This window comes from Pempheris klunzingeri, chromosome 3, assembly GCF_042242105.1.
Source record: "Pempheris klunzingeri isolate RE-2024b chromosome 3, fPemKlu1.hap1, whole genome shotgun sequence".
In the NCBI taxonomy this organism is placed as follows: domain Eukaryota; kingdom Metazoa; phylum Chordata; class Actinopteri; order Acropomatiformes; family Pempheridae; genus Pempheris; species Pempheris klunzingeri.
The window spans coordinates 1,535,573-1,560,270 of record NC_092014.1 but is presented as its reverse complement, the minus strand read 5'-3'; the positions used below and the strand labels follow the sequence as shown (position 1 = coordinate 1,560,270).

Genomic DNA, 24,698 nt, shown 5'->3' with positions numbered 1-24,698 from the left:
ATCATTTATGAAACCATTAGGCAGTCATTTGGTTATTGGATTAGCTTCATAGTTGTTTTTTTTCTTCATTTAAACAGTTTTACTTTAATATCAATGGAACAATTTACTCTGACCCTCTTCTTTGTTTTTTGGATACTCATATTGTGAAAACTGTTTCCACAGATTCACATTATGAAATATCACCTGCTAGCTGGAGGCATTACTGTCATGTTCTCACTTTAAGAGATGCTTCAAGTAAAAGCTGGCTCTACTCACCCGCTCTCCCCTATATGTAGTTCAGAATTACTTCACCTGACAGAAGAAATCTTTGGTTTTAAACAATAATTAAAATGTTTTTTGACTACACTGTTTTTCCTTTTCTTTCCCACTGTGTGCAGACATGGCTGCTGCAAACTATCTGAGATCTGAGGATCAGTTTCTGTGCTCCATCTGTCTGGATGTGCTCACTGATCCCGTCACCACATCATGTGGACACAACTTCTGCAAAACCTGCATCACTGAACACTGGAACACTAACGACCGGTTTCTGTGTCCCTTGTGTAACAAGGCTTTTACCACAAGACCTGATTTGTGTGTCAACACTTTGCTCTCTGAGATGGTCTCTCAGTTCAGACAGTCAGCTCAACAGGACGCCAGCAGCAGCAGCTCAGAGCAACAAGTGTCCAAACCAGGAGAAGTTCTCTGTGACGTCTGCGCTGGAACCAAACTGAAGGCCCTGAAGTCCTGCCTGGTGTGTCTGGTCTCCTACTGTGAGACTCACCTGGAGCCTCATCTGACAGCTTCAGGCCTGAAAAGACACCAGCTGATCGACCCTGTGGAGAACCTGGACAGCAGGATGTGTACGAAGCACGATAAACCTCTGGAGCTGTTCTGTAAGACCGACCAGACGTGTGTCTGCATGCTCTGCTCTGTTTTAGACCACAAGACACATGAGTTTGTTCCTCTGAAAGAAGAATATGAAGGACAGAAGGCCGAGCTGGGGAAGACAGAGGCTGAAATCCAGCAGATGATCCAGAAGAGACGACTGAAGATTGAGGAGATCAAACGGTCAGCTGACCTCAGTCAGGAAGATGCAGACAGAGAGATAGCAGAAGGTCTTCAGGTCTTCACTTCTCTGAAGGAGCGTGTTGAGAGAGGCCAGGCAGAGCTCATCAACACCATCAAAGAGAAGCAGGAAAGAGCAGAAAAACAGGCCCAAGCTTTCATCAGAGAGCTGGAACAGGAAATCTCTGAGCTGATGAAGAGGAGGACTGAGGTGGAGCAGCTCTCACGCTCTGAAGACCACCTCCATCTCCTCCAGAGTGTCCAGTCCCTCAACACCAACCAGCCTCCAGCCACCAGGGACTGGACAGAGGTCAGCGTCCCTCCACTGTCCTATGAGGGGACTGTGAACAGAGCTGTGGCTCAGCTGGAGGAGGATCTCAGTAAAGAGATGAAGAAGTTGATTAAAGCTGAGCTGAGGAGGGTCCAGAAGTTTGCAGTGGATGTGACTCTTGATCCTGATACAGCACATCCTTATCTCATCCTGTCTGATGATGGGAAACAAGTGAATGATGGTGATGTGAGGAAGAAACTCCCAGACAATCCAGAGAGGTTTTCTAAGTATATCATTGTCTTAGGAGAGCAGAGTTTCTCTTCAGGCAGATTCTACTTTGAGGTTCAGGTTAAAGGAAAAACTGAATGGACTTTAGGAGTGGCCAGAGAGTCGATCAGCAGGAAAGAGGACATCATACGGAGCCCTGAGGATGGTTGCTGGACTGTATGGTTTAGGAATGGGAATGAGTACAAAGCTCGTGATAACCCTCCAGTCCTTCTCTCTCTGAGGTCTCAGCCTCAGAAGGTGGGGGTGTTTGTGGACTATGAGGACGGTCTGGTCTCCTTTTATGACGTAGATGCTGCAGCTCTCATCTACTCCTTCACCAGCTGCTCCTTCACTGAGAAACTCTTCCCCTACTTCAGTCCAGGTCTTAATGATGGAGGCAAAAACTCTGCCCCTCTGATCATCTCTCCTGTCAATTAGTCAAGTAAACTAATAACTTCTCTTTTTTCATGTATTGATTAATCTTAACTCAAGGGAACAAAAGTACATATTCAGGATATAATAATAATATTGTACTTGTTTTATTCTTGTTTTCTACAGAATGTGTTTACTGGTGATTGATTTGCACTTCACTGATAAGATTTCTTATTTCATTTTAATTTTTCTATTTGATGTGCAGCCACAGAAAACGTGTGCAGAATATTTCTTTGTACTATAAAGCTTAATATAAGACTACAGCTTATTACAGTGAGTTAACCAATCCAACACATGCTAAAGGATCTTCCTCTAACTTCCTGTGGCGCTTCTGCTGGAAAAAACTCCACAAGTACCTTTAAATGTGTGCTGATGTTTCTTCTGTCGTGGTCCAGAGGGAAAAGACGAGCGGGGAGTCGAGGCGTGGCACCGTCAGGGACCGAAAATACCCCTGAGCGGGTAAAGTCCGCCCGTTGACTGGGGAAACACAGCCAGACTGAACTCTGACATTCACGTCTCCCCGTTTAAGACCATTAACTCAGACACGGTGAGGTTTGATGGTACTCCTCCTGATATCAATACAACTATTGTGTTGTTGTTGAGCAGCTGGATGTAATTTAGAGACAAAAGATGAGCTGAAGCTTCAATCTTCCTGAGGAGGGCGCTACTCTAAAAGTACTGTTTTAGGATTAAGCAGCAAGATTTCATGTCTTTGGGAGTGTTGGGGTGGTGGTGGGAGGGGGGGGTCAGAGCAAGGTGACCGACTAATTAAAACTGGGATTTTGCGGTGACTAAAAATAAACCAAGTTTTCCCAGCAGCCCCGACGCTGACCTTTACAGAGCGACGAGGCATTTTTAGCCCGGGAGCGTTGGGAGTCGGGGTCGTGCTGCCGGCAGAGGAAGCTGGTGCACGTGGTGATGCTCACATCCATCACCGGCCGCCATCAGACGTTCAGGTCTAAATCTAATTGTTAATTTTACAATATTCATGTATTTTACTCTAGAAAACTTTGTGTACACCTGCTTGAGAAATGAACCCACTTCATTTGAATTTTATGTTTGACAAGAATGAATAAATGAATGAAACAATGTTTTCTGTAAAATTGCATTCATACTTAAAGTCAGGTATTTTAAAAAAAGGGGGGAGGAACTTGAGCCAATGGGATTTTTCCTTTAGATTCTGGATTATTACAGAAGATCAGCTCTGTGGCAAACATTTATGGAGTAAAATGGCTTCATCATCGCCACTAGGCTGCAACACAATCTGAAAAATGGTAGAAAGTTTGAATAGTTTGCAGGAGGGTGAGTACAAACTCAACCAGAGGAGTAGATTTAACATCTTTAGCCACAGCTGCTTCACAAGTCGGGTATTTACTGACGTATCTTATGTTGAAAATTTGTTCAGTTTGTGTTCAGCACAGACCTGATTTGTATGTGTGTGTTTTTTTTAAACTATTTTGGATGTTTTTTGAAGCAGTTTCCTGTGTGTAGTGAAATCACTGAACCTGTCGCTCAGATCCCAAAAAATACCCAGATATATTTTCCTGTCACTGTGTGTATGATTCTGAGACAAAACCAAAAAAAAGGACAGATGTTTAAACACACATGAACTCATCCTTTGTCTTAAACTGTAACATAACATACATACATATTCACTCATCAAAAACACTTCATTCACCTTCAAACTCCTAAAAATGCTCAGAAAAGGGGAAAGTTTGAACACCTACAGTTCAACAGTGACAACTGAAGACCATGTAACACGGTCAAAAACTCTAGAAGAAGACAACAAGTGGTCCTTGAGTTGAGATGTTTTGGCAGACTGACGTTTTCAAGCTAAAGAAAATGATGTTTTCCAACGGCACACTCTGGTTTCACTTTATAACTTTTATTGCTTCTAACAAGAGGAAACATCACAGAACAAAAAGCCGTCTGAAACAGAAAAGATAAGAACGACAATAAAAGTAATGAGAGCACAGAAAGAAAGTCCAAGAGTTAAGAAGCACTCACTGGGATGATGAAATGATTTCACCAGTAGAGACAGTTTAAAGTCCTGTTAGAACTGGGAATAAAGGAGCAGTTTCCTGTTTTCATCTGTAGTTTTCTGCAGTGCTTCCTCTTGCAGGCAACAAGATGGACAACAACAATAATTCAAGTTCTGTTTGCTGAAAGACAAATAGTGTCGTCTGGTCTCTCTGGAAGAGTCATCCAACAAAAACTGGTGTGTACCTTCAGAAAAAACTTCATTTCATTTCAGCAGGGCACATTTCTGGAGGCCTGACAGTCGTCCTCATGTCTGACCACTTGTACATGACTCCCTGCTGCACTGCAGCAACAACAACAGGCCTCCATGTGGACCACCGACTGCTGCTGCCAACCAGAACGGCCACTAGATGGACCACAACAGAGGGATGATGAGCCCAAAGTGAGCGTACTGCTGCCACGCAGAGCACCAAACACTCCTGGTACATGTGAGCGAACACACCGTCCGTCATGTTCAGGATCATCACTCATGATGGCCGAGGACCCGACCAACAGCCTCACACCAGTCTCTGCAGGAGGAGACGCCAGCTACAGTAAAACCTCCCTCCTCCAACTGTTGGGTGCAGAACCACCTTTGCTCCATATTAACAGAGAAGACTGGGGAGTTTCCCACCAACTGTGTAAATCAGAGGGAGGAACCAGAGGAGGAGCAGAGCTTCAACGTCACACTGCAGAACTGAAAGTAAAGTCAGTCAGAGTGGCAGCCAGGCAGCCGTGGAGACACGTCTGTGTTTCTGTCTGAAGAAAATCCAGACTGACTTCATCAGGTCTCCTCAACAACACAGCAGAGCCTCTGCCAAACACTGGTGAGTACAGATGATCACATTTACAGCTTCAACCACCAGGATCAACACAAAGCTTATCAAACTGGTAAATATTTCTAAATCTCAGTTGGGTTTGGGTGTGGCACGTCAGCTCTAAAGCGTCCCCCCGTTACTTTTAGCCTGAACACTCATTTTCGACTCACTTCAAAACTCACAAAACTTTGCGCACTAATCAAAACCAGTGCATTTTGCCAGAATATGCAGTGATCGGGTTCTTGAGTGTTTTGGGGCTCCATAGCGCCCCCATTGCGTGGCAAGACTTAGTCAGAGCATTGTGGCTTCAAATAATCACAAAATCTGGCACACACATTGCTCTCATCATGTCAGACATATTTCACAGTGGCTCTCATCAGCTCTGCCAAACCCCTGGAGGTACAAAGAGACCAGGGTGCAGCATTAGAGGCGGGGCCCTGTTCATACCTGTGGAAGCTGCTCAGTGGAGCATGAAGCCAAAAAAAATAGTAACCAGATCTTCTGCATAGTTGGGCCCATAGAGCACCGCATACCTGCACTGAGTCAGGTGACTTCCTGTCAGCCCTCTGCTATGATGTGGGAACAAAATGATTTAATCAAAATCTAAATGTTATCAAACCGAATGGATCAAATTCTGATCTTGAAACGAGTCATTTCGTGGTTTGTGACTGTCAATGAAAACATGTCCCCTGATTTACAAACGTCTCCTTCACAAAGTGAGTCTGTGGAAAAAAAATTCTTTTTGGGCCAGTTTGGCGTCACGTGATGGACGCCATTGTTGTAATTACACCGTTTGACCACAAGGTCAAACTGGCTTCAAAGTAGGGATGTGCAGTTTAAGCCAAAATACTATTTGATACTTCAACTATGAAGTGTTGAACTATTGTTCAATAACACTCACCTTCAAGCTTCACATTGTTTATTTATTACTTTTATTGCTCAAATACAGCAGAATTACACGTTGGACAAGTCGATCGCTGGCCACTAAACACTGAGTAAAGAACTTAAGTTTGCACTAAATGGAAATAATAATAATATAATATCTTTGATGGTAAAATGGTTCCACACCAATTTGTTGAAACGTCATTTCTACTCCAAAAACTTGGTTGCAAATTTTAAACCTGCAGCAGCTGAATTTCTGGTCACGTTGGGAGGCGGCACAACCAGTAATAAAAACATGATGACTCAGGTGTTTATCACCAACTGTGTAAATCAGGGGGAGGAACCAGAGGAGGAGCAGAGCTTCAACGTCACACTGCAGAACTGAAAGTAAAGTCAGTCAGAGTGGCAGCCAGGCAGCCGTGGAGACACGTCTGTGTTTCTGTCTGAAGAAAATCCAGACTGACTTCATCAGGTCTCCTCAACAACACAGCAGAGCCTCTGCCAAACACTGGTGAGTACAGATGATCACATTTACAGCTTCAACCACCAGGATCAACACAAAGCTTCAGCTCCGCTCAGCAGGAAGTTCCTCTTTTCTCATTTCACACTTGTGACGTTGGTTAAAGTAGAACTACGGCTGTTTGTCCAGCGACCACTTTAACAGCTTTAAACAGCCTCTGTGTGTCAATTTATTTTTCCTTTTTTCTACTTATCCTCATGTTTTGTCTCATAGTGTCGTCTTATATCTATCAAACAAGACACACAGGTTTTACCTCCGATAGAGAAAAAGGGAAAACTCTGCTGTGAAAGTCTCTGTGTTCAAAGTTTAGGCGTTTATTTTGGGGGCTAGCTTAATGGCGCTTTTCCATTACACAGTTTTAGCTCTACTCTAAGTGTCACTATAAAAGTGCTGACGATGCATTGATCAGCTGATCGGTGTGTCGTCATACCTGCTGCACGGGTTGGACTAGCGTGGCAGCTGTTCAGTGCATTGTGGGAGTTGTAGTATGAAAGGTGGCAGTGCTGTTAACCGCAAGGCCTTTGTTAATAGTTACATGAAATTATCATCTCGCGGGCCTTGAGTTTGACATGTCTGGTCTACGGTTTCTAAGTATTTCAATGAGTGCCCTATAAAGGGTTAAACTGATTCTCTGTGGTTTGGAGTTTAGTTTCCCTCCACTTTCCTGGTATCATTACTGTTTACTGATCACTTCATGCAGCCATACTGCTTCCTGTTTCCTCTACTGCTTCACAATAAAGGCTTTCCAGCAGAGAGCCAGCAGGAGGCTTTTAATGTGAAGCACCAAGAGGAAATGTAACGAGTTTCTCATGAGGTATTCAGAGTTTTGTTAGTAATGCTCTTCTTCATCAAGACAAAGGGTCAGTACAGCTGTAGGTTATTAAGGGATTATTTCACTATAATTCTACACTGAAGCAGCATCCAACTGATGCATGTGGAGTCAGAAATCACCACCAGAGCTCTTCTTCTAGGGGTCATTAATTCAGTGGCCCTATGGCCACTGTCACCATTAGCCGGTTAGCTTAGCTTAGCACAAAGTCTGGATAACCACTTCAAATAGTTTGCTAAGAGTTCTTGATAAACAGTTGAAAGAGTTATTGATGAATAGTTGTAGTAGTTTGCTAATTAGGGCCCGAGCACCAAGCGGTCCGAGGACCCTATTGAAACTGCGTGGGGGAAAAACATGCAAGGGAGGAAAACGGGCCAGTACCCAAGAACCAAGAGGTGTACGGACCTCATAGGCCCCGAGCACGAAGGGGATGAAAAAATACAAGAAATGGAAAAAACCAGGCGACCAGGGGGCTCGAAACATAGTTGAAACTGTAAAAATTATTATTATTATTATTCTGGTGTCCAGACAAACACAAATTTCAGGGCCTGAACATGCTCAAAAAGTCAGGAAAATTTGCACACGCATCAGTCGTGGCGAAAAATTTTATATTTTATGGGTCTCACAAATGGGCGTGGCAAAATGGCTCTATAGCGCCCTCAAACCTTGAGTCCCGGAACTGCGTTTTATGTACGTGTACGACATTTGGTGGGTTCATGTATCTCTTCAAGACGTACAAAAAAGTCTCTTGGAGGGATGCCCTAAACCCAACAGGAAGTCGGCCATTTTGGATTTTATGGCGATAAGTAGGGGTCGTAAATGAACGAACTAGTCTGAGGGGGTTGAAGCGATCGAAATAAAACTCAGTCAGCTGGTAGAACAATATCAAGGATGAAAAGTTATCAAAGGTTTGATATAATCTTTAAGGGTTTGGGCGTGGCGAGCTGTCAAAATTCTGTGCCTCGCCGTCAAACAGGAAGTTGTTGTACACTTGACTGTACGTGATCCAATATGCACCAAACTTCACATGTCTGGACTCTCATCAGACAACCACATGTCAATATTCATTCTAAGGCACAGCGCCACCTGGTGGTGACAGGAAACGTTATGTTTTACGCTATGATGGCTCAAGACCAGCCAGTTGATCGGATCCACTTCAAATGTGGTCAGGAAAGCCTCAAGATGTTGGTGTTGGTCTGGAGCGAACGCTGTGAGTCTCCGTCAAAAGCTGTCGCCGTGGTGACGCAGACACTGTCGATTGAAATTTTTTTTTCGCCATCAGAATTAAAAATGCTGTAACTCCACTGTACAAGCTCCTATCTTCACCAAATTCATACAGTTTGATGACTGTCCACCTCTGAAGACATGTACGTGGCCATTTTGAATCATAGTCATAGCGCCACCTACTGGCGGGAGGAGGTACATGTCTTCTTTCTCGGACGTCTCTCTCTCAGCAGGTTAACCACAGACACCTCAAATTTGAGCCAAACATTCTCAAGACGTGGTTGATGCAAAGTTATGAAGCCCTTGAGGTTTTGCCAAATGCTGTCAGCGTGGCGACGCCTCGTTCGCCATGAAAAACGAATTTAATTTCCACGCTTACGCATGCGTGCACACTCACCAAATTTGGCATACACGTCAGGAGGCCTAAAATGAATAATCGTATTGGGTTAACAGGTTTGGGTGGGCCAAAATGGCTCTACGGCGCCCCCTACAAAACTTTGACAAACTAGCCCCCGGTCCACGTTTTACCTACATCTACCAAATTCGGTATACTTATGCAGGACGACAGGACCTACAAAAAAAGCCTCTTGGAGCGTTGACCTAAACCCAACAGGAAGTCGGCCATTTTGAATTAAGTGTCAAAATTTCAGCCATTTATAGGGGTCGTAAATGAGCGAACTAGTCTGAGGGGGTTGAAGCGATCGACTTCAAACTCTGTCAGCTGGTAGAAACACTATTCAAGATGAAAAGTTATCAAAAGCTTTATATAATCTTTTACGGTTTGGGCGTGGCGAGCTGTCAAAGTTCAGTGTCTCGCCATGGCACCGAAAGCTCTTCCAAGTTCACTGTAGATTCTCCAGTGTGTTTCACACTTCTCATGTTGAGTCACAAAAGCCTCAAGACCTTCACAGTGTAGTCAACACTTCATATACTGGAATACAGGACGTCATTAGCGGCTGTTTTCTAGCACAACATAGGGGACGCGGGAAGTGACGTGTAAGTCCTTCACGCTCTGTCCAAACTACATGAACATTCTGAGCCGCGTGGAAGGGTCAGAGTCCGGCACCGGGGCGGAGCCGCCGCACGCCCCGACGTGCACGGAGGTGCGAGGGCCCTCCAACGCTGCTTGCAGCTTTAATTACACTTGAGTTTGTTCAATTTGAAGGTGAATTTTGTTCTTAAATTTTTCAAATTGACGTTGCAGCTTTATTATTTATGAAACCATAAGGCAGTCATTTGGTTATTGAATTAGCTTCATAGTTTTTTTTTTCATTTAAACAGTTTTACTTTAACATCAATGGAACAATTTACTCTGATCCTCTTCTTTGTTTTTTGGAAACTCATATTGTGAAAACTGTTTCCACAGATTCACATCATGAAATATCACCTGCTAGCTGGAGGCATTACTGTCATGTTCTCACTTTAAAAGATGCTTCAAGTAAAAACTGGCTCTACTCACTCGCTCTTCCCTTTATGTAGTTCAGAATTACTTCACCTGACAGAAGAAATCTTTGGTTTTAAACAATAATTAAAATGGTTTTTTGACTACACTGTTTTTCCTTTTCTTTCCCACTGTGTGCAGACATGGCTGCTGCCAGTTGTCTGCTGTATGAAGATCAGTTTCTGTGCTCCATCTGTCTGGATGTGCTCACTGATCCCGTCAGCACACCATGTGGACACAACTTCTGCAAAACCTGCATCACTGAACACTGGAACACTAACGACAGGCTCCTGTGTCCAGTGTGTAAAGAGGCTTTTACCACAAGACCTGATTTGAGGGTCAACACTTTGCTCTCTGAGATGGTCTCTCAGTTCAGACAGTCAGCTCAACAGGACGCCAGCAGCAGCAGCTCAGAGCAACAAGTGTCCAAACCAGGAGAAGTTCCCTGTGACGTCTGCGCTGGAACCAAACTGAAGGCCCTGAAGTCCTGCCTGGTGTGTCTGGTCTCCTACTGTGAGACTCACCTGGAGCCTCATCTGACAGCTTCACGTCTGAAAAGACACCAGCTGATCGACCCTGTGGAGAACCTGGACAGCAGGATGTGTACGAAGCACGATAAACCTCTGGAGCTGTTCTGTAAGACCGACCAGACGTGTGTCTGCATGCTCTGCTCTGTTTTAGACCACATAGGACATAAGTTTGTTCCTCTGAAAGAAGAATATGAAGGACAGAAGGCCAAGCTGGTGAAGACAGAGGCTGAAATCCAGCAGATGATCCAGAAGAGACGACTGAAGATTGAGGAGATCAAACGGTCAGCTGACCTCAGTCAGGAAGATGCAGACAGAGCGATAGCAGAAGGTGTTCAGGTCTTCACTTCTCTGAAGGAGCGTGTTGAGAGAGGCCAGGCAGAGCTCATCAACACCATCAAAGAGAAGCAGGAAAGAGCAGAAAAACAGGCCCAAGCTTTCATCAGAGAGCTGGAACAGGAAATCTCTGAGCTGATGAAGAGGAGGACTGAGGTGGAGCAGCTCTCACGCTCTAAAGACCACCTCCATCTCCTCCAGAGTGTCCAGTCCCTCAACACCAACCAGCCTCCAGCCACCAGGGACTGGACAGAGGTCAGCGTCCCTCCACCGTCCTATGAAGGGACAGTGAGCAGAGCTGTGGCTCAGCTGGAGCAGGATCTCAGTAAAGAGATGAAGAAGCTGATTAAAGCTGAGCTGAGGAGGGTCCAGAAGTTTGCAGTGGATGTGACTCTTGATCCTGATACAGCAAATCCTTATCTCATCCTGTCTGATGATGGGAAACAAGTGAATCATGGTGATGTGTGGAAGAAACTCCCAGACAATCCAGAGAGGTTTTCTAAGTGTGTCATTGTCTTAGGAGAGCAGAGTTTCTCTTCAGGCAGATTCTACTTTGAGGTTCAGGTTAAAGGAAAGACTGGTTGGGATTTAGGAGTGGCCAGAGAGTCGATCAACAGGAAAGAGAACATCATACTGACCCCTAAGAATGGTTACTGGACTGTATGGTTGAGGAATGGGAATGAGTACCAAGCTTGTGAGAACCCTCCAGTCCTTCTCTCTCTGAGGTCTCAGCCTCAGAAGGTGGGGGTGTTTGTGGACTATGAGGACGGTCTGGTCTCCTTTTATGACGTAGATGCTGCAGCTCTCATCTACTCCTTCACCGGCTGCTCCTTCACTGAGAAACTCTTCCCCTACTTCGGTCCGTTTCTTAATGATGGAGGCAAAAACTCTGCCCCTCTGATCATCTCTCCTGTCAATTAGTCAAGTAAACTAATAACTTCTCTTTTTTCATGTATTGATTAATCTTAACTCAAGGGAACAAAGGTACATATTCAGGATATAATAATAATATTGTACATGTTTTATTCTTGTTTTCTACAGAATATGTTTACTGGTGATTGATTTGCACTTCACTGATAAGATTTCTTATTTCATTTTAATTTTTCTATTTGATGTGCAGCCACAGAAAACGTGTGCAGAATATTTCTTTGTACTATAAAGCTTAATATAAGACTACAGCTTATTACAGTGAGTTAACCAATCCAACACATGCTAAAGGATCTTCCTCTAACTTCCTGTGGCGCTTCTGCTGGAAAAAACTCCACAAGTACCTTTAAATGTGTGCTGATGTTTCTTCTGTCGTGGTCCAGAGGGAAAAGACGAGCGGGGAGTCGAGGCGTGGCACCGTCAGGGACCGAAAATACCCCTGAGCGGGTAAAGTCCGCCCGTTGACTGGGGAAACACAGCCAGACTGAACTCTGACATTCACGTCTCCCCGTTTAAGACCATTAACTCAGACACGGTGAGGTTTGGTGGTACTCCTCCTGATATCAATACAACTATTGTGTTGTTGTTGAGCAGCTGGATGTAATTTAGAGACAAAAGATGAGCTGAAGCTTCAATCTTCCTGAGGAGGGCGCTACTCTAAAAGTACTGTTTTATGATTAAGCAGCAAGATTTCATGTCTTTGGGAGTGTTGGGGTGGTGGTGGTGTTGGTGGTGGTGGTGGGGGGAGGGGGGGGGGGGGGTCAGAGCAAGGTGACCGACTAATTAAAACTGGGATTTTGCGGTGACTAAAAATAAACCAAGTTTTCCCAGCAGCCCCGACGCTGACCTTTACAGAGCGACGAGGCATTTTTAGCCCGGGAGCGTTGGGAGTCGGGGTCGTGCTGCCGGCAGAGGAAGCTGGTGCACGTGGTGATGCTCACATCCATCACCGGCCGCCATCAGACCCCAGACTTGGTGTGAACATGTTCGCCTGAGAATCTCTATCCAGAACCGCAAACGTCACTTCAACGCCTGGTTTTTGTTTTGTTTTGTTTAAATCGCACTGATCAGAGACGTTCAGGTCTAAATCTAATTGTTAATTTTACAATATTCATGTATTTTACTCTAGAAAACTTTGTGTACACCTGCTTGAGAAATGAACCCACTTCATTTGAATTTTATGTTTGACAAGAATGAATAAATGAATGAAAACATGTTTTCTGTAAAATTGCATTCATACTTAAAGTCAGGTATTTTAAAAAAAGGGGGAGGAACTCGACCCAATGGGATTTTTCCTTTAGATTCTGGATTATTACAGAAGATCAGCTCGGTGGCAAACATTTATGGAGTAAAAAGCCAACGTTAGGCTTCATCATCGCCACTAGGCTGCAACACAATCTGAAAAATGGTAGAAAGTTAGAATAGCATGCAGGAGGGTGAGTACAAACTCAACCAGAGGAGTAGATTTAACATCTGTAGCCACAGCTGCTTCACAAGTCGGGTATTTACTAACGTATCTTATGTTGAAAATCTCCTCAGTTTGTGTTCAGCACAGACCTGATTTGTACCTGTGTGTTTTTTTTTTAAAACTATTTTGGATGTTAGCAGGGCACATTTCTGTGCCCTGCTAACACATTTCTGGAGGCCTGACAGCCTCCTCATGTCTGACCACCTGTACATGACTCCCTGCTGCACTGCAGCAACAACAACAGGCCTCCATGTGGACCACCGACTGCTGCTGCCAACCAGAACGACCACTAGATGGACCACAACAGAGGGATGATGAGCCCAAAGTGAGCGTACTGCTGCCACGCCGAGCACCAAACACTCCTGGTACATGTGAGCGAACACACCGTCCGTCATGTTCAGGATCATCACTCATGATGGCCGAGGACCCGACCAACAGCCTCACACCAGTCTCTGCAGGAGGAGACGCCAGCTACAGTAAAACCTCCCTCCTCCACCTGTTGGGTGCAGAACCACCTTTGCTCCATATTAACAGAGAAGACTGGGGAGTTTCCCACCAACTGTGTAAATCAGAGGGAGGAAACAGAGGAGGAGCAGAGCTTCAACGTCACACTGCAGAACTGAAAGTAAAGTCAGTCAGAGTGGCAGCCAGGCAGCCGTGGAGACACGTCTGTGTTTCTGTCTGAAGAAAATCCAGACTGACTTCATCAGGTCTCCTCAACAACACAGCAGAGCCTCTGCCAAACACTGGTGAGTACAGATGATCACATTTACAGCTTCAACCACCAGGATCAACACAAAGCTTCAGCTCCGCTCAGCAGGAAGTTCCTCTTTTCTCATTTCACACTTGTGACGTTGGTTAAAGTAGAACTACGGCTGTTTGTCCAGCGACCACTTTAACAGCTTTAAACAGCCTCTGTGTGTCAATTTATTTTTCCTTTTTTCTACTTATCCTCATGTTTTGTCTCATAGTGTCGTCTTATATCTATCAAACAAGACACACAGGTTTTACCTCCGATAGACAAACAGGTAAAACTCTGCTGTGAAAGTTTCTGTGTTCAAAGTTTAGGCGTTTATTTTGGGGGCTAGCTTAATGGCGCTTTTCCATTACACAGTTTTAGCTCTACTCTAAGTGTCACTATAAAAGTGCTGACGATGCAGTGATCAGCTGATCGGTGTGTCGTCATACCTGCTGCACAGGTTGGACTAGCGTGGCAGCTGTTCAGTGCATTGTGGGAGTTGTAGTATGAAAGGTGGCAGTGCTGTTAACCGAAGGGCCTTTGTTAATAGTTACATGAAATTATCTCGTGGGCCTTGAGTTTGACATGTCTGGTCTGTGGTTTCTAAGTATTTCAATGAGTGCCCTATAAAGGGTTAAACTGATTCTCTGTGGTTTGGAGTTTAGTTTCCCTCCACTTTCCTGGTATCATCACCGTTTACTGATCACTTCATGCAGCCATACTGCTTCCTGTTTCCTCTACTGCTTCACAATAAAGGCTTTCCAGCAGAGAGCCAGCAGGAGGCTTTTAATGTGAAGCACCAAGAGGAAATGTAACGAGTTTCTCTTCAGGTATTCAGAGCTTTGTTAGCAATGCTCTTCTTCATCAAGACAAAGGGTCAGTACAGCTGTAGGTTATTAAAGGATTATTTCACTATAATTCTACACTGAAGCAGCATCCAACTGATGCATGTGGAGTCAGAAATCACCACCAGAGCTCTTCTTCTAGGGGTCATTAATTCAGTGGCTCTATGGCCACTGTCACCATTAGCCGGTTAGCTTAGCTTAGCACAAAGTCTGGATAACTACTTAATATAGTTATTGATGAATAGTTTTAGTAGTTTGCTAATCACACTTAAGTTTGTTCATTTTAAAGGTGATTTTGTTCTTAAATTTTTCAACTTGACGTTGCAGCTTTATCATTTATGAAACCATTAGGCAGTCATTTGGTTATTGGATTAGCTTCATAGTTTTCCATTTAACCAGTTTTACTTTAACATCAATGGAACAATTTACTCTGATCTTCTCCTTTGTTTTTTGGATACTCATATTGTGAAAACTGTTTCCACAGATTCACATCATGAAATATCACCTGCTAGCTGGAGGCATTACTGTCATGTTCTCACTTTAAAAGACGCTTCAAGTAAAAACTGGCTCAACTCACCTGCTCTCCCCTTTATGTAGTTCAGAATTACTTCACCTGACAGAAGAAATCTTTGGTTTTAAACAATTAAAATGGTTTTTTGACTACAGTGTTTTTCCTTTTCTTTCCCACTGTGTGCAGACATGGCTGCTGCAAACTATCTGAGATCTGAAGATCAGTTTCTGTGCTCCATCTGTCTGGATGTGCTCACTGATCCTGTCACCACACCATGTGGACACAACTTCTGCAAAACCTGCATCACTGAACACTGGAACACCAACGACCGGTTTCTGTGTCCAATGTGTAAAGAGGCTTTTACCACAAGACCTGATTTGAGGGTCAACACTTTGCTCTCTGAGATGGTCTCTCAGTTCAGACAGTCAGCTCAACAGGACGCCAGCAGCAGCAGCTCAGAGCAACAAGTGTCCAAACCAGGAGAAGTTCCCTGTGACGTCTGCGCTGGAACCAAACTGAAGGCCCTGAAGTCCTGCCTGGTGTGTCTGCTCTCCTACTGTGAGACTCACCTGGAGCCTCATCTGACAGCTTCTCGCCTGAAAAGACACCAGCTGATCGACCCTGTGGAGAACCTGGACAGCAGGATGTGTACGAAGCACGATAAACCTCTGGAGCTGTTCTGTAAGACCGACCAGACGTGTGTCTGCATGCTCTGCTCTGTTTTAGACCACAAGACACATGAGTTTGTTCCTCTGAAAGAAGAATATGAAGGACAGAAGGCCGAGCTGGGGAAGACAGAGGCTGAAATCCAGCAGATGATCCAGAAGAGACGACTGAAGATTGAGGAGATCAAACGGTCAGCTGACCTCAGTCAGGAAGATGCAGACAGAGAGATAGCAGAAGGTGTTCAGGTCTTCACTTCTCTGAAGGAGCGTGTTGAGAGAGGCCAGGCAGAGCTCATCAACACCATCAAAGAGAAGCAGGAAAGAGCAGAAAAACAGGCCCAAGCTTTCATCAGAGAGCTGGAACAGGAAATCTCTGAGCTGATGAAGAGGAGGACTGAGGTGGAGCAGCTCTCACGCTCTGAAGACCACCTCCATCTCCTCCAGAGTGTCCAGACCCTCAACACCAACCAGCCTCCAGCCACCAGGGACTGGACAGAGGTCAGCGTCCCTCCACCGTCCTATGAGGGGACTGTAAGCAGAGCTGTGGCTCAGCTGGAGCAGGATCTCAGGAAAGAGATGAAGAAGCTGATTAAAGCTGAGCTGAGGAGGGTCCAGAAGTTTGCAGTGGATGTGACTCTTGATCCTGATACAGCACATCCTAAACTCATCCTGTCTGATGATGGGAAACAAGTGTATGATGGTGATGTGAAGAAGAAACTCCCAGACAATCCAGAGAGGTTTTCTAATTATATCATTGTCTTAGGAGAGCAGAGTTTCTCTTCAGGCAGATTCTACTTTGAGGTTCAGGTTAAAGGAAAAACTGAATGGACTTTAGGAGTGGCCAGAGAGTCGATCAGCAGGAAAGAGGACATCATACGGAGCCCTGAGGATGGTTGCTGGACTGTATGGTTTAGGAATGGGAATGAGTACAAAGCTCGTGATAACCCTCCAGTCCTTCTCTCTCTGAGGTCTCAGCCTCAGAAGGTGGGGGTGTTTGTGGACTATGAGGACGGTCTGGTCTCCTTTTATGACGTAGATGCTGCAGCTCTCATCTACTCCTTCACCAGCTGCTCCTTCACTGAGAAACTCTTCCCCTACTTCAGTCCGTGTAATAATGATGGAGGCAAAAACTCTGCCCCTCTGATAATCTCTCCTGTCAATTAGTCAAGTAAACTAATAACTTCTCTTTTTTCATGTATTGATTAATCTTAACTAAAAGGGAACAAACGTACATATTCAGGATATAATAATAATATTGTACTTACATGTTTTATTCTTGTTTTCTACAGAATATGTTTACTGGTGATTGATTTGCACTTCACTGATAAGATTTCTTATTTCATTTTAATTTTTCTATTTGATGTGCAGCCACAGAAAACGTGTGCAGAATATTTCTTTGTACTATAAAGCTTAATATAAGACTACAGCTTATTACAGTGAGTTAACCAATCCAACACATGCTAAAGGATCTTCCTCTAACTTCCTGTGGCGCTTCTGCTGGAAAAAACTCCACAAGTACCTTTAAATGTGTGCTGATGTTTCTTCTGTCGTGGTCCAGAGAGAAAAGACGAGCGGGGAGTCGAGGCGTGGCACCGTCAGGGACCGAAAATACCCCTGAGCGGGTAAAGTCCGCCCGTTGACTGGGGAAACACAGCCAGACTGAACTCTGACATTCACGTCTCCCCGTTTAAGACCATTAACTCAGACACGGTGAGGTTTGATGGTACTCCTCCTGATATCAATACAACTATTGTGTTGTTGTTGAGCAGCTGGATGTAATTTAGAGACAAAAGATGAGCTGAAGCTTCAATCTTCCTGAGGAGGGCGCTACTCTAAAAGTACTGTTTTAGGATTAAGCAGCAAGATTTCATGTCTTTGGGAGTGTTGGGGTGGTGGTGGGAGGGGGGGGTCAGAGCAAGGTGACCGACTAATTAAAACTGGGATTTTGCGGTGACTAAAAATAAACCAAGTTTTCCCAGCAGCCCCGACGCTGACCTTTACAGAGCGACGAGGCATTTTTAGCCCGGGAGCGTTGGGAGTCGGGGTCGTGCTGCCGGCAGAGGAAGCTGGTGCACGTGGTGATGCTCACATCCATCACCGGCCGCCATCAGACCCCAGACTTGGTGTGAACATGTTCGCCTGAGAATCTCTATCCAGAACCGCAAACGTCACTTCAACGCCTGGTTTTTGTTTTGTTTTGTTTAAATCGCACTGATCAGAGACGTTCAGGTCTAAATCTAATTGTTAATTTTACAATATTCATGTATTTTACTCTAGAAAACTTTGTGTACACCTGCTTGAGAAATGAACCCACTTCATTTGAATTTTATGTTTGACAAGAATGAATAAATGAATGAAACAATGTTTTCTGTAAAATTACATTCATACTTAAAGTCAGGTATTTTACAAAAAAAGGGGGAGGAACTCGAGCCAATGGGATTTTTCCTTTAGATTCTGGATTATTACAGAAGATCAGCTCTGCGGCAAACATTTATGGAGTAAAAAGCCAACGTTAGGCTTCATCATCGCCACTAGGCTGCAACACAATCTGAAAAATGGTAGAAAGTTAGAATAGCATGCAGGAGGGTGAGTACAAACTCAACCAGAGGAGTAGATTTAACATCTGTAGCCACAGCTGTTTCACAAGTCAGGTATTTACTAACGTATCTTATGTTGAAAATCTCCTCAGTTTGTGTTCAGCACAGACCTGATTTGTACCTGTGTGTTTTTTTTTTTAAACTATTTTGGATGTTAGCAGGGCACATTTCTGTGCCCTGCTAACACATTTCTGGAGACCTGACAGCCTCCTCATGTCTGACCACTTGTACATGACTCCCTGCTGCACTGCAGCAACAACAACAGGCCTCCATGTGGACCACCAACTGCTGCTGCCAACCAGAACGACCACTAGATGGACCACAACAGAGGGATGATGAGCCCAAAGTGAGCGTACTGCTGCCACGCCGAGCACCAAACACTCCTGGTACATGTGAGCGAACACACCGTCCGTCATGTTCAGGATCATCACTCATGATGGCCGAGGACCCGACCAACAGCCTCACACCAGTCTCTGCAGGAGGAGACGCCAGCTACAGTAAAACCTCCCTCCTCCACCTGTTGGGTGCAGAACCACCTTTGCTCCATATTAACAGAGAAGACTGGGGAGTTTCCCACCAACTGTGTAAATCAGAGGGAGGAACCAGAGGAGGAGCAGAGCTTCAACGTCACACTGCAGAACTGAAAGTAAAGTCAGTCAGAGTGGCAGCCAGGCAGCCGTGGAGACACGTCTGTGTTTCTGTCTGAAGAAACTCCAGACTGACTTCATCAGGTCTCCTCAACAACACAGCAGAGCCTCTGCCAAACACTGGTGAGTACAGATGATCACATTTACAGCTTCAACCACCAGGATCAACACAAAACTTATCAAACTGGTAAATATTTCTAAATCTCAGTTGGGTTCGGGCGTGGCACTTTCAGCTCTAAAGCGTCCCCCCGTTACTTTTAGCCTGAACACTCATTTTCGACTCACTTCAAGACTCACAAAACTTTGCGCACTAATCAAAACCAGCGCATTTTCCCAGAATATGCAGTGATCGGGTTCTTGAGTGTTTTGGGGCTCCATAGCGCCCCCATTGCGTGGCAAGACTTAGTCAGAGCATTGTGGCTTCAAATAATCACAAAATCTGGCACGCACATTGCTCTCATCATGTCAGACATATTTCACAGTGGCTCTCATCAGCTCTGCCAAACCCCTGGAGGTACAAAGAGACCTGGGTGCAGCATTAGAGGCGGGGCCCTGTTCATACCTGTGGAAGCTGCTCAGTGGAGCATGAAGCCAAAAAAAATAGTAACCAGATCTTCTGTATAGTTGGGCCCTTAGAGCACCGCATACCTGCACTGAGTCAGGTGACTTCCTGTCAGCCCTCTGCTATGATGTGGGAACAAAATGATTTAATCAAAATCTAAATGTTATCAAACCGAATGGATCAAATTCTGATCTTGAAACGAGTCATTTCGTGGTTTGTGACTGTCAATGAAAACATGTCCCCTGATTTACAAATGTCTCCTTCACAAAGTGAGTCTGTGGAAAAAAAATTCTTTTTGGGCCAGTTTGGTGTCACGTGATGGACGCCATTGTTGTATTTACACCGTTTGACCACAAGGTCAAACTGGCTTCAAAGTAGGGATGTGCAGTTTAAGCCAAAATACTATTTGATACTTCAACTATGAAGTGTTGAACTATTGTTCAATAACACTCACCTTAAAGCTTCACATTGTTTATTTATTACTTTTATTGTTCAAATACAGCAGAATTACACGTTGGACGTGAGCGTTTGGATTAAAGCAGACGTTAAGTCGACCACTGGCCACTAAACACTGAGTAAAGAACTTAAGTTTGCACTAAATGGAAATAATAATAATAATATAAAATCTTTGATGGTAAAATGGTTCCACACCAATTTGTTGAAACGTCATTTCTACTCCAAAAACTTGGTTGCAAATTTTAAACCTGCAGCAGCTGAATTTCTGGTCACGTTGGGAGGCGGCACAACCAGTAATAAAAACATGATGACTCAGGTGTTTATCACCAACTGTGTAAATCAGGGGGAGGAACCAGAGGAGGAGCAGAGCTTCAACGTCACACTGCAGAACTGAAAGTAAAGTCAGTCAGAGTGGCAGCCAGGCAGCCGTGGAGACACGTCTGTGTTTCTGTCTGAAGAAAATCCAGACTGACTTCATCAGGTCTCCTCAACAACACAGCAGAGCCTCTGCCAAACACTGGTGAGTACAGATGATCACATTTACAGCTTCAACCACCAGGATCAACACAAAGCTTCAGCTCCGCTCAGCAGGAAGTTCCTCTTTTCTCATTTCACACTTGTGACGCTGGTTAAAGTATTATCTTATGTAGGGACTTTAACCCTTTATCGGGCAAGGCACCATATTTGGTAACTTAAGTAGGAGGTCAAAAAAAATTTATTTTTCCTTTTTTCTACTTATCCTCATGTTTTGTCTCATAGTGTCGTCTTATATCTATCAAACAAGACACACAGGTTTTACCTCCGATAGACAAACAGGTAAAACTCTGCTGTGAAAGTCTCTGTGTTCAAAGTTTAGGCGTTTATTTTGGGGGCTAGCTTAATGGCGCTTTTCCATTACACAGTTTTAGCTCTACTCTAAGTGTCACTATAAAAGTGCTGACGATGCATTGATCAGCTGATCGGTGTGTCGTCATACGTGCTGCACGGGTTGGACTAGCGTGGCAGCTGTTCAGTGCATTGTGGGAGTTGTAGTATGAAAGGTGGGAGTGCTGTTAACCGAAGGGCCTTTGTTAATAGTTACATGAAATTATCTCGCGGGCCTTGAGTTTGACATGTCTGGTCTGTGGTTTCTAAGTATTTCAATGAGTGCCCTATAAAGGGTTAAACTGATTCTCTGTGGTTTGGAGTTTAGTTTCCCTCCACTTTCCTGGTATCATCACCGTTTACTGATCACTTCATGCAGCCATACTGCTTCCTGTTTCCTCTACTGCTTCACAATAAAGGCTTTCCAGCAGAGAGCCAGCAGGAGGCTTTTAATGTGAAGCACCAAGAGTTTCTCTTCAGGTATTCAGAGCTTTGTTAGCAATGCTCTTCTTCATCAAGACAAAGGGTCAGTACAGCTGTAGGTTATTAAAGGATTATTTCACTATAATTCTACACTGAAGCAGCATCCAACTGATGCATGTGGAGTCAGAAATCACCACCAGAGCTCTTCTTCTAGGGGTCATTAATTCAGTGGCTCTATGGCCACTATCACCATTAGCCGGTTAGCTTAGCTTAGCACAAAGTCTGGATAACCACTTCAAATAGTTTGCTAAGAGTTCTTAATAAACAGTTGAAAGAGTTATTGATTAATAGTTGTAGTAGTTTGCTAATCACACTTGAGTTTGTTCAATTTGAGGTGATTTTGTTCTTAAATTTTTCAAATTGACGTTGCAGCTTTATCATTTATGAAACCATTAGGCAGTCATTTGGTTATTGGATTAGCTTCATAGTTTTTCATTTAACCAGTTTTACTTTAACATCAATGGAACAATTTACTCTGATCCTCTTTGTTTTTTGGAAACTCATATTGTGAAAACTGTTTCCACAGATTCACATCATGAAATATCACCTGCTAGCTGGAGGCATTACTGTCATGTTCTCACTTTAAGAGATGCTTCAAGTAAAAGCTGGCTCTACTCACTCGCTCTTCCCTTTATGTAGTTCAGAATTACTTCACCTGACAGAAGAAATCTTTGGTTTTAAACAATAATTAAAATGGTTTATTGACTACACTGTTTTTCCTTTTCTTTCCCACTGTGTGCAGACATGGCTGCTGCAAACTATCTGAGATCTGAAGATCAGTTTCTGTGCTCCATCTGTCTGGATGTGCTCACTGATCCCGTCAGCACATCATGTGGACACAACTTCTGCAAAACCTGCATCACTGAACACTGGAACACTAACGACCGGTTTCTGTGTCCAGTGTGTAAAAAGGCTTTTACCACAAGACCTGATTTGTGTGTCAACACTTTGCTCTCTGAGATGGTCTCTCAGTTCAGACAGTCAGCTCAACAGGACGCCAGCAGCAGCAGCTCAGAGCAACAAGTGTCCAAACCAGGAGAAGTTCCCTGTGACGTCTGTGCTGGAACCAAACTGAAGGCCCTGAAGTCCTGCCTGGTGTGTCTGGTCTCCTACTGTGAGACTCACCTGGAGCCTCATCTGACAGCTTCAGGCCTGAAAAGACACCAGCTGATCGACCCTGTGGAGAACCTGGACAGCAGGATGTGTACGAAGCACGATAAACCTCTGGAGCTGTTCTGTAAGACCGACCGGACGTATATCTGCATGCTCTGCTCTGTTTTAGACCACAAGACACATGAGTTTGTTCCTCTGAAAGAAGAATATGAAGGACAGAAGGCCGAGCTGGGGAAGACAGAGGCTGAAATCCAGCAGATGATCCAGAAGAGACGACTGAAGATTGAGGAGATCAAACGGTCAGCTGACCTCAGTCAGGAAGATGCAGACAGAGCGATAGCAGAAGGTGTTCAGGTCTTCACTTCTCTGAAGGAGCGTGTTGAGAGAGGCCAGGCAGAGCTCATCAACACCATCAAAGAGAAGCAGGAAAGAGCAGAAAAACAGGCCCAAGCTTTCATCAGAGAGCTGGAACAGGAAATCTCTGAGCTGATGAAGAGGAGGACTGAGGTGGAGCAGCTCTCACGCTCTGAAGACCACCTCCATCTCCTCCAGAGTGTCCAGACCCTCAACACCAACCAGCCTCCAGCCACCAGGGACTGGACAGAGGTCAGCGTCCCTCCACCGTCCTATGAGGGGACTGTGAGCAGAGCTGTGGCTCAGCTGGAGCAGGATCTCAGTACAGAGATGATTAAAGCTGAGCTGAGGAGGGTCCAGAAGTTTGCAGTGGATGTGACTCTTGATCCTGATACAGCACATCCTTATCTCATCCTGTCTGATGATGGGAAACAAGTGTATGATAGTGATGTGAGGAAGAAACTCCCAGACAATCCAGAGAGGTTTTCTAAGTGTACCTGTGTCTTAGGAGAGCAGAGTTTCTCTTCAGGCAGATTCTACTTTGAGGTTCAGGTTAAAGGAAAAACTGAATGGACTTTAGGAGTGGCCAGAGAGTCGATCAGCAGGAAAGAGACCATCAGACTGAGCCCTGAGGATGGTTACTGGACTGTATGTTTGAGTAATGGGAATGAGTACGAAGCTTGTGAGAACTCTTTAGTCCTCCTCTCTCTGAGGTCTCAGCCTCAGAAGGTGGGGGTGTTTGTGGACTATGAGGACGGTCTGGTCTCCTTTTATGACGTAGATGCTGCAGCTCTCATCTACTCCTTCACCAGCTGCTCCTTCACTGAGAAACTCTTCCCCTTCTTCAGTCCGGAAAATAATGATGGAGGCAAAAACTCTGCCCCTCTGATCATCTCTCCTGTCAATTAGTCAAGTAAACTAATAACTTCTCTTTTTTCATGTATTGATTAATCTTAACTCAAGGGAACAAAAGTACATATTCAGGATATAATAATAATATTGTACATGTTTTATTCTTGTTTTCTACAGAATATGTTTACTGGTGATTGATTTGCACTTCACTGATAAGATTTCTTATTTCATTTTAATTTTTCTATTTGATGTGCAGCCACAGAAAACGTGTGCAGAATATTTCTTTGTACTATAAAGCTTAATATAAGACTACAGCTTATTACAGTGAGTTAACCAATCCAACACATGCTAAAGGATCTTCCTCTAACTTCCTGTGGCGCTTCTGCTGGAAAAAACTCCACAAGTACCTTTAAATGTGTGCTGATGTTTCTTCTGTCGTGGTCCAGAGGGAAAAGACGAGCGGGGAGTCGAGGCGTGGCACCGTCAGGGACCGAAAATACCCCTGAGCGGGTAAAGTCCGCCCGTTGACTGGGGAAACACAGCCAGACTGAACTCTGACATTCACGTCTCCCCGTTTAAGACCATTAACTCAGACACGGTGAGGTTTGGTGGTACTCCTCCTGATATCAATACAACTATTGTGTTGTTGTTGAGCAGCTGGATGTAATTTAGAGACAAAAGATGAGCTGAAGCTTCAATCTTCCTGAGGAGGGCGCTACTCTAAAAGTACTGTTTTAGGATTAAGCAGCAAGATTTCATGTCTTTGGGAGTGTTGGGGTGGTGGTGGGAGGGGGGGGTCAGAGCAAGGTGACCGACTAATTAAAACTGGGATTTTGCGGTGACTAAAAATAAACCAAGTTTTCCCAGCAGCCCCGACGCTGACCTTTACAGAGCGACGAGGCATTTTTAGCCCGGGAGCGTTGGGAGTCGGGGTCGTGCTGCCGGCAGAGGAAGCTGGTGCACGTGGTGATGCTCACATCCATCACCGGCCGCCATCAGACCCCA

The 24,698-nt window shown here is 44.6% G+C and overlaps 5 protein-coding genes and 1 long non-coding RNA gene across 7 annotated transcripts in view; 5 read left to right on the top strand and 1 right to left on the bottom strand.

The window, feature by feature from the left end:
- Positions 1-24,698, bottom strand: part of ppp3r1b (protein phosphatase 3 (formerly 2B), regulatory s1ubunit B, alpha isoform, b) — a 65,372-nt gene that overhangs the window by 31,543 nt on the left and 9,131 nt on the right. The gene's annotated exons all lie outside the window — the stretch shown is intronic.
- On the top strand, positions 374-2,147 carry LOC139223639 (E3 ubiquitin-protein ligase TRIM21-like). Of its 2 annotated transcripts, XM_070855608.1 has the most exons (2): positions 380-606; positions 1,063-2,147. In XM_070855608.1, exons 1-2 carry the CDS (start codon positions 380-382, stop codon positions 2,018-2,020), a joined length of 1,185 nt encoding a protein of 394 aa, XP_070711709.1. In that variant the 3' UTR covers positions 2,021-2,147. The 2 variants fall into 2 exon arrangements, with proteins under 2 accessions (XP_070711717.1, XP_070711709.1); XM_070855616.1 differs by having other exon boundaries at positions 374-2,147.
- LOC139223499 (E3 ubiquitin-protein ligase TRIM21-like) lies at positions 6,144-11,588 on the top strand. The gene is made up of 2 exons (XM_070855428.1): positions 6,144-6,244; positions 9,889-11,588. The coding sequence occupies exon 2, from the start codon at positions 9,891-9,893 to the stop codon at positions 11,529-11,531; it is 1,641 nt and encodes a 546-aa protein (XP_070711529.1). The 5' UTR covers positions 6,144-6,244; positions 9,889-9,890; the 3' UTR covers positions 11,532-11,588.
- Positions 11,637-12,765, top strand: LOC139223781 (uncharacterized). The gene is made up of 2 exons (XR_011586024.1): positions 11,637-12,251; positions 12,286-12,765. It is a non-coding gene; the product is annotated as an uncharacterized lncRNA (long non-coding RNA).
- Positions 13,667-18,097, top strand: LOC139223518 (E3 ubiquitin-protein ligase TRIM21-like). The gene is made up of 2 exons (XM_070855452.1): positions 13,667-13,754; positions 15,287-18,097. The coding sequence occupies exon 2, from the start codon at positions 15,289-15,291 to the stop codon at positions 16,927-16,929; it is 1,641 nt and encodes a 546-aa protein (XP_070711553.1). The 5' UTR covers positions 13,667-13,754; positions 15,287-15,288; the 3' UTR covers positions 16,930-18,097.
- Positions 22,113-23,818, top strand: LOC139223704 (E3 ubiquitin-protein ligase TRIM39-like). Its single transcript, XM_070855685.1, has one exon. The coding sequence runs from the start codon at positions 22,119-22,121 to the stop codon at positions 23,748-23,750; it is 1,632 nt and encodes a 543-aa protein (XP_070711786.1). The 5' UTR covers positions 22,113-22,118; the 3' UTR covers positions 23,751-23,818.

Bases quoted from the DNA above. Each gene is read 5' to 3' on its own strand.
- LOC139223639 (XM_070855616.1), top strand. From the start codon at position 380: ATGGCTGCTGCAAACTATCTGAGATCTGAGGATCAGTTTCTGTGCTCC.
- LOC139223499 (XM_070855428.1), top strand. From the start codon at position 9,891: ATGGCTGCTGCCAGTTGTCTGCTGTATGAAGATCAGTTTCTGTGCTCC.
- LOC139223518 (XM_070855452.1), top strand. From the start codon at position 15,289: ATGGCTGCTGCAAACTATCTGAGATCTGAAGATCAGTTTCTGTGCTCC.
- LOC139223704 (XM_070855685.1), top strand. From the start codon at position 22,119: ATGGCTGCTGCAAACTATCTGAGATCTGAAGATCAGTTTCTGTGCTCC.